Genomic DNA, 18,393 nt, shown 5'->3' on the forward strand with positions numbered 1-18,393 from the left:
ATATACCTTTCTCAGTTGCATAATCATCTGCTGTTTGCTCTTCTTGTTCCATTTTTATTTCTTCGTCAGCATTTTCTTGCACTGATTCAACATCTTTATTATTTTGTATTTTGCTACATATAAATATACTTATATATTATTATTTTAAAAAATTTAACATAATAATTCATCTAAGTAAATCTAAATCTTATCATTTAATAACAATTTTGATTTCAGAAAATATTTTATTTAAAAAAGTAAGCTTATAAAGATTTTTATTGTCTATAAAATTTGATATACATTATATTGCAAAAAACTTCATTCAGACTTCATTCATGTATCCTTATTCAAAGTCAATTACAAAAATACAGTAAAAGCTGTCTGATAGAACTGAATAAAATAGAAACTGCATAAAGAAAAAAACCTTCAGAACAAAGAAATTTTCTATGTTAAATTTCACTAGAAGTTGGAAACCTATCAACACAGAAACAGAAGACATTTTTGAATGCTAAGAAAGTAACTTTAACCCAAATAAAATGAAAAATTAATCTATAATCATATGTGGTTTTTTTTAGCATGTGTAAGGCAACAATTTTTCACTGATTTTTCATAGGTAATTATGCTACATGTGATTGCTATTCCTCAAATTTGATGATTCTGAAAAATATATGTGCAGAAATTTGAAATTTGACATGTGAAATTTGACATGTGCAGAGAAGACCTATGATAGGTCTTCTCTGCACATGCCAAATTTCAATGTTGTACAATGTTTAGTTTATGAAATATTGTTTTATTTAGAGAACAACGTCTTTACAACAGCTCCCGTAGTGAGCCCTTCAAATTGTGATAACATGGGCTAATGTGAAATGAGTTCAGCTGGAAATAAATGACAGGAAGGCTGAGGTATTTTTCAGAAGGACCAGAAAATAATTTTTCTATATTTTTCAGGCATGAAATAAACTTGTGAAAGCATTTAAATTGCTAAAGTTCATAGCACTCCAGGCTACCTTACAGAGACAAGCAATCAAGGTCATAGTGACTTGCAGACCTTGCATGTCATTATGTCATGCATAGCTGACAAACATCCATGACATTGTGACTACCTCTAGTGACCATCATGAGAGACTTCCATAAGATCATTGTTGATGATATCAGGTCACAGTAAATGACATCAGAGCAGAAAATCACTGTCATATGCATGCGACTGTATGACAATAAAGAAAAATTATATGCAATCACATACATAAGGCAGCAATTTTCCACAATAGTTTTTGAGGACCTGTGATAAGTGTAAAAATTTTTTCACCAAGATTTTTACATAGTCATATGGATAACATGTAGCATAAGGACATCATGGAAGCATAGCCACTTTGGTGAAAGGTAAGTCACTTTGGTGAAAAATGCCAGCAAAAAACTGAAAAACTAGTAGATGCAAAAAATTGCCACTACCACATATGATCATGGGTTAAGATTCAACTTGTAAACAAATAAATTATCTTGAGGTACAGCAGTCACCATAGAGTATGACAAACTGTATTCTGAAAATGATTTTGAACCGTTTCAGAAAAATAAGTGATAGGGGGACATACAAACACAGGGTCGTTGTTAATATTAGTCTTTGTTGAAATTAACCAAAGGTAGAATCAAATACTTTTAAAAATCAAATAAGTTTCTAAGAACAGAGTTCTTGAAAACAAGCAATGAATATAATTTGTTAAAAAGAATATAAATACAGTAACATGGTGCTGTCACTTTGCACTGTACAGAGTAGTTAGTAACTAACTAGTATAGAGTATTTGAATACAAGCTGGTTAAAACTGCTTATAATTAGAGATTAAATTTAACAAATAATTAAAGTATTGAAATTTTTTGAATAGTCAGGTCACAGAATAACTTGGTCTCTATATTATTATAATGCAATTACAATTTCCAATAGCAGAGCAAGACAGACAACAGTTTCTGGTACTCAAATTAGCTTGTTCATCGTCATGCGAGCTCATGAGTATTGCACCTGAGAAGTATTCAAATACCTAGCACAAGTTCTTAGGAACAGAGAGAACTTTTTTAGAATGAAATGGTTCTCAATTCTTGCATTCAAATATTCCCATCCTTAGTTGAAATCACTTCAACTAAACCTAGTAATAAAAATTTTTTTATGTATGCAAAATGAACATAATTGTGTGGCATTTATCTGGTATAGTATAAAAATTTAAAAAAACATAAAAAAGACTAAAACCTGTTCAAACTGAAAAACAAAAAAAAAAAATGATATGGTATAATTAAGGTTTACACAACTTTTACTGTATCTAGCAGCCAAAACATAATAAGAAAACTGTTCAGAACATCTGGAAATGATTTCCACACAAAAAAATTCCAAAAATCATCATTAACAGCTTTGACACTGCAAGCAGACAGAAAATAATGATATTGTAATGTCTAAAAGTGTAATTGTAGAGCAAATGAATCAGAAACTGAGATGTGTGATCACTTCATTTTATTGTACTGCTAATTTGTATAAAAACTGCCATGCCACAATGTTAAAATTAGTAAAAGCTATAATAGAAATTGCTCAGTGTCCTCCATTTCAATATTCTAAAAACTGCATCTGATAAACAATGCACTCAATGATAAAATAAAATTAGTCTATAGTGGTATTTCTTACAAGCAATATTATTTTATCTTTCAAGACTCAAGTCGGAAACATATGTTTGAAACCCATATGTTTGAAGTTACCCCACATTAAAAAGTTATATATATATATATATAACTTTTATATATATATAGAGCATAGCATAAAATAGCCCATGTTTTTCTTTATATTAGGTAAGGAGCAATTCATACCCTTCAAAAGATAAGTATGTTGCAGTATGCATTTACTATTAGCCTGTATTGACATTTTTGATTACATTAGAAAATGAAATATTTGTGAAAGGGACTGCTTCATGCCTTATAGTATCGTAAGTTATCATCATCTTAAAGGATGTTTTGACTAATCTAGAATTTGATTACATTATGGAATGTTTTTAGTGTTTAGAAAAATTCATGAGCATGACTCATTACATAAAAATTTATCTAATTGCCAGTAAAAATATATTTTTTATTATTCATTTTAAAAAGTATTTTCATATTTCATTCAAATCAAATTTCTATATGAAACTGTAAAGCCAGTGATTGAAATGTTTAATTTTGATGGTTGATTTCATCCCTAACAATATTGTCAATAAAAAAAAAAACAAAATACATGAAACTTAATTTTTGTTAATGTACAATATAGAGCAATTCATAAAGAACTTTATAACTTTAAAAGCATATGAAATTTTAATCAGAAGATTTACGAAATCAGTTGAGGCATTAACTTACAGTAAAACACATCAAGTTTTATTTTGAATGGTCATTTTGATTCAATATGAGCACCATATAATTTTACATTTAGTGTAATTTCTGTTTCTATTTCTCAGTTTGTAGAGGAAACTCTATGAAGATAAAAAGAAGGCAACAATTGTGCATGCAATGCTTGATAAATATCTTACTTTAAAGTCTTTTTTTTTTTTCTTTGCTTTTTAGTCTAAACTCTATTAATCTTTAATGTTATTTTTCAAGATCTGTTTTCATTTTTGAATGCCACTACACTGTTCTTTGTTTAAAATCTTTAATTAGTTAATAGTTCTTCAATAAACTTTTTTTATTTGATTTGTTCATTTTTCCATAATTTTATTCTCCCCAAGGAAATATAACTGTAAAAATTAAAATTTCAGACAAACCCTTAATGATCTAATTCATAAATTAATTTAGTTACCATTGATTGTTAACTTCAATATGTGCGATTATGATGAATGCAGTTTATTTGTGGAACCAATTAACCACATATATCAAAGGTTACTTGTATTCAGCTTTATCTAAACAACAGTAGACAGACTCCACATTATCTGTATAAAGCCCAAATTATAAGTTTTGTTCTTGTTTCATCCATTTCTTTTTGGATAATATCAACTTTATTTGCTTGTGACTTGGATAAAGCACATTTTATACAGTTAAAGTTCAAAATAAATTGGTTCTTACTTGTTTTACAATACTTAATTGTTAAATCAATATTGTAATTTTAAAAACACAATTTCTGATAAAGTGGGATTTATTTAAAAGATTTGTTGCTGTCAGATGTAAGAATATGTCATTGGCTAAAGTTTATAAAATGATAGTTGTAAATGACCTTCTCTCAGATTACCCTCATATGTCAACAGTTATTTAATTTGTTCTTTCACACCCAGTGTACACTGTTAAGTGTGAAAGGTTTCAGTGAGATGACATTAACAAAAACTTCAATTGGAAACTGTCTTGATGCAAGAAATGTCAGCAACTTGTTAAACATCTCTATAAATAGCCTCAAGATGGGAATTTGATTTTCATTCAGCATTTGTTGCCTAGTGTAAATCAAAACAAAGAACGATGTATGATACTTGTGGGTTGTAACAATAGATTTATGGTTATATTGGTAGTGCAGTACACTGTAATAATGTACAGTATCTATGAAAATAAACAAATGTTTAAACAATAATGTATTATGTATTGTTCTGGGAAGTTTCACAGATGAGAAATGTTAGCTTCAGTTTCTAAAATTTTACTACAACTTTTTTAGTAAAATTAGCTAAAATGCTTCAGAAAATTTTTTCCCAGCTTAAACCCTGAGAATCACATCATCAAAATATGAAATGGACATTTAGGTGATGTTCTTTGTAAGATAAAACAATTTTAGAAAAAATTATAAATCATATTTTAAATTTAAATTTTATAAAATAAATTTTGATGATTAAAGAAATAAAAAAATTTCTTGAATACTTACTTTTCTTGTTCTTCATCTTTCTGATAATCACCCATCATAACTTGGTAACGAAATGCCCTTGGTAACAATGAAAAAGAATCACCTGGTTCTAATTTTTGTGCAGTATCTTTCTTTAATATTTTGGCTGTTTTCTCTGAATTAGGATGATAAAAGCAAGGATTCACATGGATCTAAAATAAATTTAGTTATCATATTTAAAAAACTTTTTATCACTATTAAAATATATTACAAAATATATTTAATCATATATAGTATAAAGAATATAATAATAATAAGATATTAAAATAACGTCAACATTATATAAAATTCTTTTTCGTTTTAAATAAATTTTTAAATAAAAAATAATAAATATTCAACATTTCAAAAAGTTCATTATAATTCAATTTTTAAAATAGTATCATCTTTAATTTTAACTAAAATTTTATTAAAAAAAACCTTATAAAACAACAGTTTTATATTTAATAAAAAGAAGACAGTCGATAAAACAATAATATTGTAATAATCCAACAATAAAAAACATTTTTTAACTGCTTTTAATAACACTGAGGGGGTTTGAACCACCCTCAATTCGATACATCTAAAATATCCATGTCTAATTGATATTACTAAATAAATTCTACACTTAGTTATGTTTATTGGGTTTTGGGATAAAGATGATAGGAGTGGGTCACTCCCTAAAACATCATTAAAATGCATTGTTATCAAACTTAGGCATATCCTCAAAGTTTCAGCCTTCTATCTTAATTTGTAATGGATGAAATTTGAGTTGGAAGATTTGAGGACATGACACAAAACAAGTTAAATAAAAGCATTTAGTAAAAATCATATCTAGTTTACATGTATGAAGCTCAAAAATACTAAAATCAAATTATAGTGATATAAACAATTTTAAAATTTATAATAATTATTTTACTGAAATCAGTGGCGTAGCGTAGTGGGGGCGGCAGCGGCAGCCCGCCCCGGGTGGCACTTATCGGGAGCGGCAAAATTTCACAATAAATAATAATCTCTTGTAAAAATACCTAAATAAGGGGTGGCGAAATTTTCCTCCGCCACGGGCGGCTGACACCCACGCTACGCCACTGACTGAAATTAAGGAAAACTAACAAATTAGCATTAATTGTAGAGCTAAATACTTTCCAAAATGAACTGCAGAACATAGAGATTTTGCAAATGACATATATCTGCTAAATCAACATTAATTTTCTATAATTTACAGTATATTTAAATTTTGGTATTGCATGTGTAGTAATAATTCAAGATGATCATTTGTTATCATATTTATGGTTGTAGTAACAAACAGGAGAAAATCATAAACCTATCATTTTGTTGTTTTCCAGCAGATAAAAGAGCAAAAACAAATGTGGATCTCTGAAATAAGACATAAAAATTGAATCCTTTCCCTCCTTTCCCATATTTATGTTTATATAGTGCTTACTTCATTTCATTTCATGTAAGTTAAAACTTTAGTTGCATTGATTTACATAGACCAAATACAAGCAATTAAAAAACTTGTGACAGTCATCCTGACATAATATCAGGTCAGTCCATAAGTTCATGCATATTTTTATCTACAAAAAAAGCAGCAAAAAATTTTAATTAAACTTTATTTCAATCTATAATGTATTCACCATTATTTTGTACAATTTCTTGCCATCTTGATGGTAGCTTTTTAATCTCGTCTTCGTAAAATGATTTCGGTTTTGAATCAAAATATTCAGAAATAGCCTTTTTTACATTGTTCTCATCCTCAAAAGTTTTCCCTTTTAAAAAATTCTGCAAACTGTGAAAAAGATGATAATCACTGGGAGCAATATCTGGCAAATATGGTGGATAAGGTAAAATTTCCCAGTTGTAGCTTTCAAGTTTCTGTACAGTTATTTTTGCAGCGTGTGGTCTAGCATTGTCATGCTGCAAGAGAACCTGCTTTCTGTTCACTAACGATGGTCGATTTTTTTTCAATTTTTCATTTAAACACTCTAATTGCTCACAATACATTTGAGCTGTAATTGTTTGATTAGGTTCTAACAGCTCAAAGTGAATTACACCTGACATATCCCACCAAACAGACAAAAGAATTTTTTTTGGATGCAACCCACCTTTTGCAGTCGGTTTTGGCTGCTTGTCACGATCCATCTATTGTCTTTTTCTTGTCACATTATTATAGAGGATCCATTTTTCGTCTCCAGTAACCAGCCTATGAAGAAAAAGTTCTAAAGCAATACGGGATAAAAGAGACGTGCAAATGTTTACACATTGTTGTCGGTTCATGTGGTATCCATTTTCTTAGCTTTGAAACTTTTCCGACTTGTTGTAGGTGTCTATGAACAGTTCCATGGGATGAATTTAAACATTCCGCAATTTCATCAACTGTTAAAGATGGTTCTGCTTCAACTAGTGCAGAGAGAGCATCATCATCAAAGTCAATGGGTCTTCCAGTACGAGCCTTATCCTCCACACTAAAATCATTGTTTCTAAATCTTTCAAACCACTTCTGTGCAGTCCTTGCACTAATTACAATTTGATTATGTACAGTGTTTATTTTTTTGGCTGCATTTGTAGCATTCTCACCACTTAAAAATAAAAAGTATAAAACATGTCTTTTATATTCATCCGTTATTTCCATTTTAACGAAAATAAACAACTGAAATGTTCACAATTTTGAACAGTATTATATGAATGAGATCCAATTTAACACTTCAGTGTAAAAATTATAACATTAAACTGACATTTTTAACAGCAAAACAAGATTTTTCTCAAGGTCATAAAAATGTGCATGGACTTATGGACTGACCTGATACATTGAGCTCATCTAACCATGATATATTAACAAACTCACATTAAGATAAAAAATACACCAGTAAAAAAAATTTTACATAATCCAAAACACTCACTTATCCAAACAAGTACAAGTTCCATTAGTTCAAATTAGCAAGGTTCTCTGTATTTAAGTAAAGTTAATGAAATATTAAAATAGTAATAAAATTTTTCATTTTATTATCTGATTATTTATAAAACATATCTTTATAATGTTATATATGAAATATTCTGTTTTTATTGTATTATTTTTTTATTACTAACATCACTTAAGAAACATTCAAGCATCATATAAGCATTTGAAGTGAAGTGATAATATAGAGCAGGGAATTGTATGTTCTTAAGTTCTTTTTTTTTTTTGAACACAGTTGATATATAAAAACTATTGAAAATATTCAATTATATACACATTAAAAAATTCTTAACTTACATTTAATGATAAATCCCAATTTTCTAATTTATAATTAATATACTATAAACTCAATCAATTTTTTCTGAGAAAAATTTATCTTGGTTTTCATCATTTGCCTTGGATTTTGTCAACATGCCAACATGACCTCACTGGTAATTTTGTGAAAATAAAGGGCGACCCACACGTTTTCCTGCTCAGTGTGGCATTGTTTCTCGTTGTGTAAGCATTACCCCACACGTCTAGTGAAACAATTCCATTGCTTTCCTTTCCTTTAGCTCCATCATGGGACCAAAGAAAGTTTCCAGAGCCACCAGCACTTCGAAGAAGGCCAGGAACAATTGAGTTGAAGGAAATCATTGAAAAATACGAGAGTAGCATTAAGATTGCTGAAATCAGCTGCATGTACGAGAAGTTGCCTTCTACGATAAGTTCCATTGTGGCGAAAAAGGAAGCAATGAAGAGGGCTAATATAACGAAAGGTGTGAATGTGCTAACAAAACAGAGATCGCAAACAATTGAAGATGTCAAACAGTTATTATTAATTTGGATCAATCAAACAGTTAGATGGCAATTCTGTTTTGGTGGCCATCATATTAGTCTTTTATATTCACTGTATATTAATTTATTATTATTTTTAGTATTAAACACTATATTTATTCTGTATAAAATGTGTTTTTGGTATGTATTTTGGAGTGTCTAGAATGAATTAATTAGATTTACATTGATTCATATGGAAATAATTGCCTCAGTTTTCATTGGTTTCATTCAGATTTAGCCAATTATTTTCAGACAGATTATTGATGAAAACCAAGGTATCATTGTACTTATTTCTATTTTATTATTACACTTATTACATTATTTATGAATTTATGTTGTATCTAATGAAATATGTTGTATCTATTTCTTTCTATTATTGTAATGAGTGTAAAGAGCAGTTAGATAAATACAACTTTACATAATTTAAAGAGTGAACATAAGGCATAGATTAAACTTACATAATATTACAATTGGTTGTAAAGCAAAGAGCAAAGAATGACAAAAATGATTAATACATGAATGTTCTTTCACTAGAAAAACTGTAACATTTTCTTCTAAAAATTTATTTGAATACAGTGGTGCCTCAAATAACGGACGCTGCGAACAACGGACTTTCTGTTTGGCCGTTACGTGACTCGAGCAACGGACTGGCTGCAAACAACGGACTTTCCGGCATAATTGGTGACTGCTCCATGGGTGCGTTTTTTAATGTGTCTCCGCTACTACGGGAGTGCGCTGCTGTTTGTAGGCATTCAGAAATGACAGTGAAAGAAAGAAAGATGGCAGCGCCCGCAATATCGATAGTATCGTGATGGAGGAATCTATAATTCTAAAATATGAGCTTTAAAAGGCAAAAGAAGGATCCCAATTGTAAAATTTAACCATAAAATGGATTATTTGTTGAAAGAGCATTCAAAATATCCTCGAAAAAAAATTCATAAAGACACTTACATCACCGTGTGCGCTAACTCGCGCTTTCACAATTTCTAAATTCTCATTCATAAAACCACGTAATGGACCCAGAAACGAAACTATCTGAGCCATGGAGGACGCCATGTTGCTTTCCACCGTAAACTACTGCTACAAGCGACCGTTTTTGCCGTTCGACGGCGCGCACTCCCACCGGAATTTAGGAACGCGTTCCGCAGGAATTTTTAAATGGATGTCGCTCGCGCAGAGTTACACAGAGGAATAAAAGAACGCACCCCATGTTCATTTTTTCATGACACAGTATGGTTATTTTATGCTGCAGAACGAATTAGATGTTTTAACATGTATTTCTATGGGAAAATGCGTTTCGTATAACGGACGTTTCACTTAATGGACGTGCACCTGGAACGGATTAAGTACGTTATATGAGGCACCACTGTACTAGCAAAGAATGCCCAGCACTGCCAGGAACTCAGGGAGAAAGTTGAGTTGTCCTCATTATAAGATAGCTTATGTTTCCTACAGGGTGGCAGAGTAACTATGCAAAATTTGTCCAGAATGCTCAAAAGGTTTGGAAGTTTGGAGGTGGGGGATAAAATCAGAGAAGAGTGAGGGGTCCGAGATTTATGGTAGTCCACATTTTCTGTAGGGTACCAGAGAGTAACTATGTGAAATTTGGTCCTGATTGGTCAAAGGGTTTGGGAGTTTGTAAAGGAGATGATATCAGCAGGAAGGAGAAGTTTTAAGGTATCTTAAATACATCAGAAAGTAATAAGATTTCCAATGGTGAAAGAATTTAAAAAATTGACTCAGTATATTCTGAGATTATCTCAAAGTAAGAAACAAACACTTTCTCTTTGTATATATTTATTTACATCGAATACATGCTTTTTCTTAATTTTATTTCAGGGCCTCTGGAAAGATAACATTTAATGTTTTGTTACCTTGTGGTAACAAGATATACTGATTACTTACACTTTCAGATGTAAAGATCAACATATATAATTGTCTGTGTAAAAAGCACTCATTTCTGAAATCAATGCCTACTATTTTGAACATTGACCCTGGGATTTATTTATTGTTACTGAATAAATGAGATAAGTTTAAAAAACTCACTGGGTGACAAAGAGGATTAACCTTGAACAGAATAGTCAAACGATGAGAGACAAATGCCGCAGTAAAAATATCTTTCTCATGCATTTTCCTTTTTTAATATGAACAATAGTATATAGCCAATGTTCATCTAGAAGGAATAAGCTTTCCAATAGTTAAAGAGTTTTAAAAAATAAGTTTAGTAGAGTTTACTTCCAGCAAACAAGCATTCTCACTTTATACATTAGTATAGATTAAACAATTGCAGTTATTAATTGTAACAAATATAAACTGATTAAAATTGAATTATATAATTACACTTTAGAAAATTATAGTCTGCCTGCCTTAGCCATGGTCAATACGTGTGCATATGCTAGTTGGTCAAATATAGTGGCAAAATAGGGGTGATGGCTGCAAAGCTAAAAGAGAATGTTTACTGGCTGTTTCAGAATCAAATAAAAATGATAAAAATGTCAGCAAAATGAATAATTAATAATAAAAAGTTTTATTTTTATTTAATAAAAAGCAGTAATTTTAGTGCAATAAGCTCAAAAATTTGATTAAAATAATATAAGTTTAATCTTAAGGAAAGGTTTTTAACCTTAAAATACCCTTTGTTATGGCCTTGAAAATACTACATTTAAAATGAAAAATGTAGTTCAAAGCATGCACTTTTCCTTAAGCATCTTGAACATTGCTCATTGTTCTACCTGCTTTCCCTTTTACATTTGGATTCATCTTTGGTAGAGAGGAGTGTCTTTTGCGGTCAAACTATAGAATGTTTTTGTATAAAAATAAAACTTTTACATGTTCCTGAAAACAAAATCTTATTTTCTTCTCATTCACTTGAGATATTTTGCTTTTATTTTAAAAATTTTATAATAAAATAGTCAATTTCAAACAAAAACAAATCTCAAATAATTAAACTACTAAGGTATAAAATTATTTATTTTAACTTTATTATTATTATAATTATTTATTACTTGAACACCTAAAAATTTCTATAGTATATACTCTGACATTTTTATTGATTTAGTGTTTCATTTTATTATATATATATAATCAATATATCAATATTAATGTAACGCAAGGAAAATAAAAATCATCATTGTATATTTTTGATTAAAAAAAACCATGCCAAATATAAAATTCTTCACAAAAAAATAATTTGTCATGCTAAATATTGAAAACTTGCTATTAAAATAACTATGAATTAAAATTTTAATCATTTATAGTTTTTCCTTTAAATAAATTGTCTTAAATACAAAAGAACTGTCATATTTTTTCCAGCTGTCAAAATCTTATCATCAATTCCCTATGATCAAACAATTTTATTACCAAGACAAAAAGTATGTAATCCATGATTACTATTCTTGTACTAATTTCAAAGTACTAGATGTAATGAAAGTAAACAAAAACCACTCAACATATAAAATATCTATGTATTTATGCATCATTTTCATTTTTATAAAAAAATTCATTTTTTAGAAAAATGAAATGATAAAAATAAAATAAAATAGACAATGAAATTATATACATTAAATATATGTTTTTTAAAGAAAAACATTCAATTAATACTTATCATGAAATGATTTGCATAATTCAAAAACAAAGCTATATGCAAAACATTAAATACTAATATATAATTATAAAAAACTATAGATTAAAATACATATATTTATTTATTTATTTATATAATAACTACATATATTGAACATAAATATATTAAAAATTATGTAGCAATAGCATATATAAAAAAAGTCCAATTAGTAGGATAGCAGTCAATAATAATTAATATTCTGTTTTTATTACACAGTAAGAACAAACAGTAATTGTTGAAATGCTAATTATTAAATGAATTTTATTTTATTCATATCTGACTGACTGAAATGTTTTTCATGTTTATTTTTATATTTATTTTATGATTTAATAATTTAATGTTTTACATAAGCTATAAATGAAATTTAACAAAGTTTTAATCTTTATTTTAAATGTTCATCATTTATGTTTTAAATTATTTTAAAACATTTGTTATTCTTAACATTTCTAAAAAAAAATATTTTTTAATTTTATCTTTTAGTAACTTGAAAATTGATTCTATAAAATCTAGAAGCAGGATTTTCTTGAAATAAGGAACTATAAAAAATAGTAACTTCTATTCTATTAAATCCTTAATAAATTATTTCACATGAAAAAAATCTTTTTGTTTTAATAATTTATTTTACAGCAAAATATTAATAATTTCATTTTGAAAACAACAAATATCTCTCTTAAAATATATTCAACTAATTTAGTCTAGTATGCTATTCACGCCAAGTAATATCAATAAGAAGTAGAACTCACTGTGTGCGGCGTTACGAAATATTTTCCTTCCGAGTGTTTTCGACGAATGTATTTCCGTCGTCTTCAGGCGAATAAGAGATTTTTATATCAAACACGAACGATTGAAACAGAGAAGAACACATACAAATTTAAATAAAACAATTTTTTAGACACCATTCGATATGAATCCACTATGATTTTCAAATATGTACAACATGATATAAAAATCTCTTATTCACCTGAAGACGATGGTAATGCATTTGTCAAAAGCGCTCAGAAGGAAAATATTTCGTAACGCCGCACACAGTGAGTTCTTCTTCTTATTCAACTAATTTAAACTTATGTACTGTATCTTATGTCATTTTAATTTATAAAATTTAGCAATTAAAAAAATTCTATATTTGAGTTTACCACAAAAATACAAAAGTATTGAGGAAAAAGATTTAATTTATATCACAGTTGACTAATGCCATTATTCCTTTCAACAAGCTCATATTTGATGAAATATGTGCAAACAATATATTTCATCTGTTATTTGCACATAAACACATTAGAAAATATTTTTCAATTGAAGTTCAACTGAAGCCTACTGATTGATAAACAAACACATAATAATAATCTTCTGTATTACTAACATATGAATGGTTTGTAAAAATGTAAAACAATTTCAGTTTCAAAAGTCAAAACCTGAACTAATGCTGATAACATTCTATAACAACAAAAAAACATTCACAGAAAATTTGTTCTTCCAAGTTAGACAATGAATAGAGAGTAATATGAACAAGTTTTGGATTATTTGATTAATCTTCAGTTAACTACATGGCATCTGTCTGATAAGTTTAAATCAAGCATAAGTAATTATCCATTTTAATATCTTCTTACAATAATAAATACTTCTGATCTGTTCAGTTAATTTCAGTCTGAATCACATTAACAAAGTGTATGAAATATTTTAACATGATAAGAGTTTATTAGATACAAGTAGTTTGTAAATATTTGTGCTAGAGTGAAGTTTTTTAAATGACATGTAATAGTTTTTATTTGGTTTTATTAACTAATTACGGTATTAAGGTCAAAACAACATATGGCTAGCAATTATGGGAATTGAAAATGAATGACAATGTTTTGAAAGTAATATCATATTCTAACATTTTACCAGCGTATGTATAAAAATTGTATGACTAATCATAGGTGCATATGTGATAACTTCATATGTCTACATTACTCTAATGGTGTTTGTGAAAATAAGAGATTGAATAGCTTTATATATATAAATATTAACATTATTCTTTTTTTGACTAATTATTTTGCAAATAAATTTGAAATTTTTGGTATTTTGTTCATGTTAGTTTTATATTAAATTGTTTACAAACCATTTTTATAGATTAATAACAACATTATTTTAAATTATCTTTGTTTACAAACAAACAAAATCATCAGAGCTATAAAACCCCTATTAGGAGATTGTAAAAGTAAAGATTATTCCCATTATTCTCAATTTCTTTCTCATATAGTATTTCTTTTTCCAAAAAATCATATCAGCATTGGAAGAAAGCCAAACTAAGGATATGAAAGATATTAAAAGCAATATAACAAAAAAATTAGAAGCAATAAATTTAAATGACTTTAAAAAATATTTTTGATAGTTTTATAAGCAAGAACAAAAGACTTAGCTTCTCATGATTATTTTAACTCTTTAGACACAAGATTGGCCAAAATCAGTTCAAAATCCATTCAAGATGAAATTTGTCATAGGTAAAGTTGTTTGACTGGTTTTACTACACAAATTCCTCTTGTAGCCTGACGGGTAAAAACAATTTCATCTCCAAGTACATCAAGAGATATAACTTTCAGAGCTTAAAAAGTTACATCATAGTAAATGATTTTTTCATTCTAACATGTGGTTTCTTTAAATTCCAATAGTTCTGAAACTTAATTGTTAAATGTAATATGGTTAATTGGTATTTTATCATTACTATTTTTTAAAATAAGAACCTGTTTTTCACTATTTTGGTAAAATGAAAAACTCAGTAGTTTACAATAATAAATAAACAGTAATTCTGTTGCTGTTTTAAAATAATTAAAAAAATAGTAACTTTATATAATGTAATAGATATAAATTGCTAGCCATTATATTATATACTGATACTTAAATTATTAAATGTAATATATTTTGAATACAAAAATTTAAGATTTTAGAAATGTAACTTTTAAGAACATACATCTATTATAAGTTTAAATATCATGTATGTTTACTTTTAAACTTTAAAGTTTACTTACAGGAGTTAAATAAACATCTCCAGATTCAGTAACTTCTAATACAGCATGCTTACGAGATACTTTTTTATCTCCACACTGCAAAAAAAAGTTAATAATTAAAAAAATTATTTTTATATAATTTAAAATTTTATGAGTTTAATATATTATAATGTATTAACCCCCTAATATACCTATTTTTTTCCTCAAATATATTCAAAAGTGGCCCAATTTTTAATATTTTTTTAAGTCTATTTGGAATGAAACTCTGATTAATAATAATTACCATTTTTGTAAAAAAAGCTAAGTAGATAATTGAGATATGACTGGGTCTATATGATTATTCTCACTCAGGCACAAAAGAAAAATATGGAAACAATTACAAAGACCATGTATTGAAAATAGTGCAAAAGCATTGATAAGTTAAATAAACATATATTAATAGTGAACATTCATACACATAATAATGTGAAATTATTACATATTATTTTGTGTGAAATAATTTTGAAGCATGGCATTACATACAACGAAAACTTACACTGAAAACAATATTTATTTATTCATTTTAAATTGTACATGTAAAATCTGAAGACCAGAGGTTACCACCCTCCATTAACAATAAAAGTCTTATTAACAACAAAAGTTGTATAAAAAGAAAACCAAAAAATATAGTACACCAAATGTTTTACTGTGTTTCTCATCATATGCACTTACCTCACAGGTTTTCCTTCTTAGAACATTCTTGTGGAATTGTTCTTTTCAGTTGGTGGAATGATTTCAGGTCATTCCATCAGTCAAAGTGAGTGGAGGTTCATTCCTGGCTGACTCAGTTTCAGAGAAATAATACATTTCTTGTTTTTCTCAATAAATCTTTCTATTAAGTTTAAATAAATTCTAGAAAATTCTTTTTACTGACAGCTAGAGAATAAAGGAATTCCACACAACAATTTCCAGGAAATGAAAAAACATTTTTTTTATAATAATTTTTTCCTTGCTTCCTGGGGAGTGGGTATATCAACATATGCTGATCTACACAATTGTTGCTTCCCATTTGCATTGTTATAGTCCATGACTATTACTTTTTCCCATTTTTCAGTTTCCACCAAGTTTGTGGACTGCTGAGAGAAGGATCTCATCCTTTTTATCACTTTGTCATAAAGCAGAGACTTTTTCTCTTTTTTCATGCAGAAATTTCTCCCTTCTGCAAACTGCAATTTTTCAGGGCGCAAGACATCTCTTTGCATGTTATTTTCACTGTTCCTTACAGATCTGCAGAATTCAAAAGTAGATCTGTCAGCTGCCAGATTTGTAAAAATTATCTATGGTCAAACAATATTCTTTTTTAAGTAGTAGTTTCAAGATTCATAACCACTTGTAAAGGCAGAAAAATTTGCATACTCAGTGTCAATCTTTATCCCTTTCCCAGAGTAAATAATTACTGACCACATATATCCCACATATTCCCACAAGATTTTGGAATAACATTTTAGATGCTATGTGAATCTATTAATATAGATTCACATAGCATCTAAAATGTTATTCCAAATCTTGCTCTTTTCAGCAGGATATACTGAACCCAACCACCCAGCCTTTGTAAAGAAAACTCTCATCCACAATAATGTCCTTTTTGGTTATGCAAGAAGATTGAAATTTATTCTTTAAATAATAGTATACTAGACAAATCTTATTTAGCTTAGAGCATGTGTTATTTGAGGAATCATACTCCTCATTATTAGAAAGTGTAGATATTTTTTGATCTGACTGAATCTTTTATTTAACCTGACTTGATTAAAAAACAAAATTGTAGTGCTTGCCCAGTGAGACCAATACATTAGCAATTCCAGCTTCTATATAACACTTTGTATGAGTGAAAGCATGAAGAATATTTGAAGTTCTTCATATGTTGGAAAAAAACAATCGTAGGATCCAAGATAGATGCACTAGATCAAGGTATTTTAAAGACTTCTTTTGTATTGGATTCCAGAAAACTGTTGTCAAAATAGTGTTCAAATATTTCCAGCATCTCATCCCAACAGTGAATGATGGGACCAGGATTGATAAAAAATGAAAAACCAAAAATAGCAGGTGAAATGAAAGTTGTGCCAACATCATGCTCCACACTCGAGATAAATTTGTTTCATTGCCATCTTCACTTTCCTCTTCATTCGTAGACAGATCAAAAGATTAACTGCCAGGTTATGACACTGATTTCAGTTTTACTAAAGAAACTGAAATCATCCTTTCTATCCATTTTTATACAAGTCAATGCAACTTTGATACAACCTTCCTTCTCCACATGCTATGGAAACACAATTGTATTGTTACAAACATAGTCCATTGGTCATACAAAGTACTATAACAAGAATACTTGAGATACTATGCAGGGAATATGAGAAAGTGCTAAGCCCAAGTTAACTTGGGATGGTATTCTGAAACAAAACATTCAAGCCAAACATTATATGGCTATTTTATGCATTATGTATGAATAAAGTGTTATGAATCTTATGTTTAATGATACATCAGACAAGTTTTATCACTTACATCCTTCATGCGATTTAAAACAAACTGATATATACAATTCTAAATATCACAAAAATAAAAATAAATGCATCCAATTTCTAAAAAATTTAACTTTGTATAATGGGAAACAATTTTCTAAGCATATCAACATGTCAAAATAAATTTAATATTTAAACGTTTCATTTCATAAGCATTTAAATTTTCACACAATTTAACCCTGATTGCCAAGTTCTGTTCCTCACAGCAACCAGATGTCCCAGGATAAGCCTGACAAATAATGGAGACCAAACAAAAGTGTGGTAAGAGTGGTAAGAGTTAAAAAAAGATTTGATATCTTGATGAGAATAAGAATTAAATACATTCTTTAAAACTTTGAAACTGGCATACAGCTAATAAAAAAATAAATACAGTAAAACCTCAATTTAACAAACTTTAGATTTAACAGACAAAATTTCTGATCTGCTGTACATCATATGTGAAAATTAACGTATTTTATAAGTAATTAATTTAACAGGTTTTTTTCATATCCACTGTTCTTAACTTCATGCCACAATGTCTTGATATATCATCATCCAATGAATAAATAGGAATTTTTTGCATTTTTGTGAAATTTAAATATTGTTTTTTTAAGAACATTATTTATTGATTTAGTTAAATACAATATAAAGTGTATTTTCCAAAAAATATTTTT

General features: G+C 28.3%; 1 protein-coding gene across 1 annotated transcript in view; it reads right to left on the reverse strand.

Moving 5' to 3' along the window:
• LOC136969528 (aprataxin and PNK-like factor) overlaps nucleotides 1-18,393 on the reverse strand; it is a 74,082-nt gene that overhangs the window by 43,188 nt on the left and 12,501 nt on the right. Inside the window, exons 2-4 of the mRNA XM_067263718.1 lie at nucleotides 15,207-15,281; nucleotides 4,817-4,986; nucleotides 7-113 (exon numbers count right to left, since the gene is read on the reverse strand). Of these exons, the coding sequence (XP_067119819.1) occupies nucleotides 7-113; nucleotides 4,817-4,986; nucleotides 15,207-15,281 (352 nt within the window). The remainder of the gene's footprint in view (nucleotides 1-6; nucleotides 114-4,816; nucleotides 4,987-15,206; nucleotides 15,282-18,393) is intronic.

The sequence above is a fragment of the Centruroides vittatus genome, unplaced genomic scaffold, assembly GCF_030686945.1.
Source record: "Centruroides vittatus isolate TY-2023 unplaced genomic scaffold, ASM3068694v2 contig_18, whole genome shotgun sequence".
Taxonomy (NCBI): domain Eukaryota; kingdom Metazoa; phylum Arthropoda; class Arachnida; order Scorpiones; family Buthidae; genus Centruroides; species Centruroides vittatus.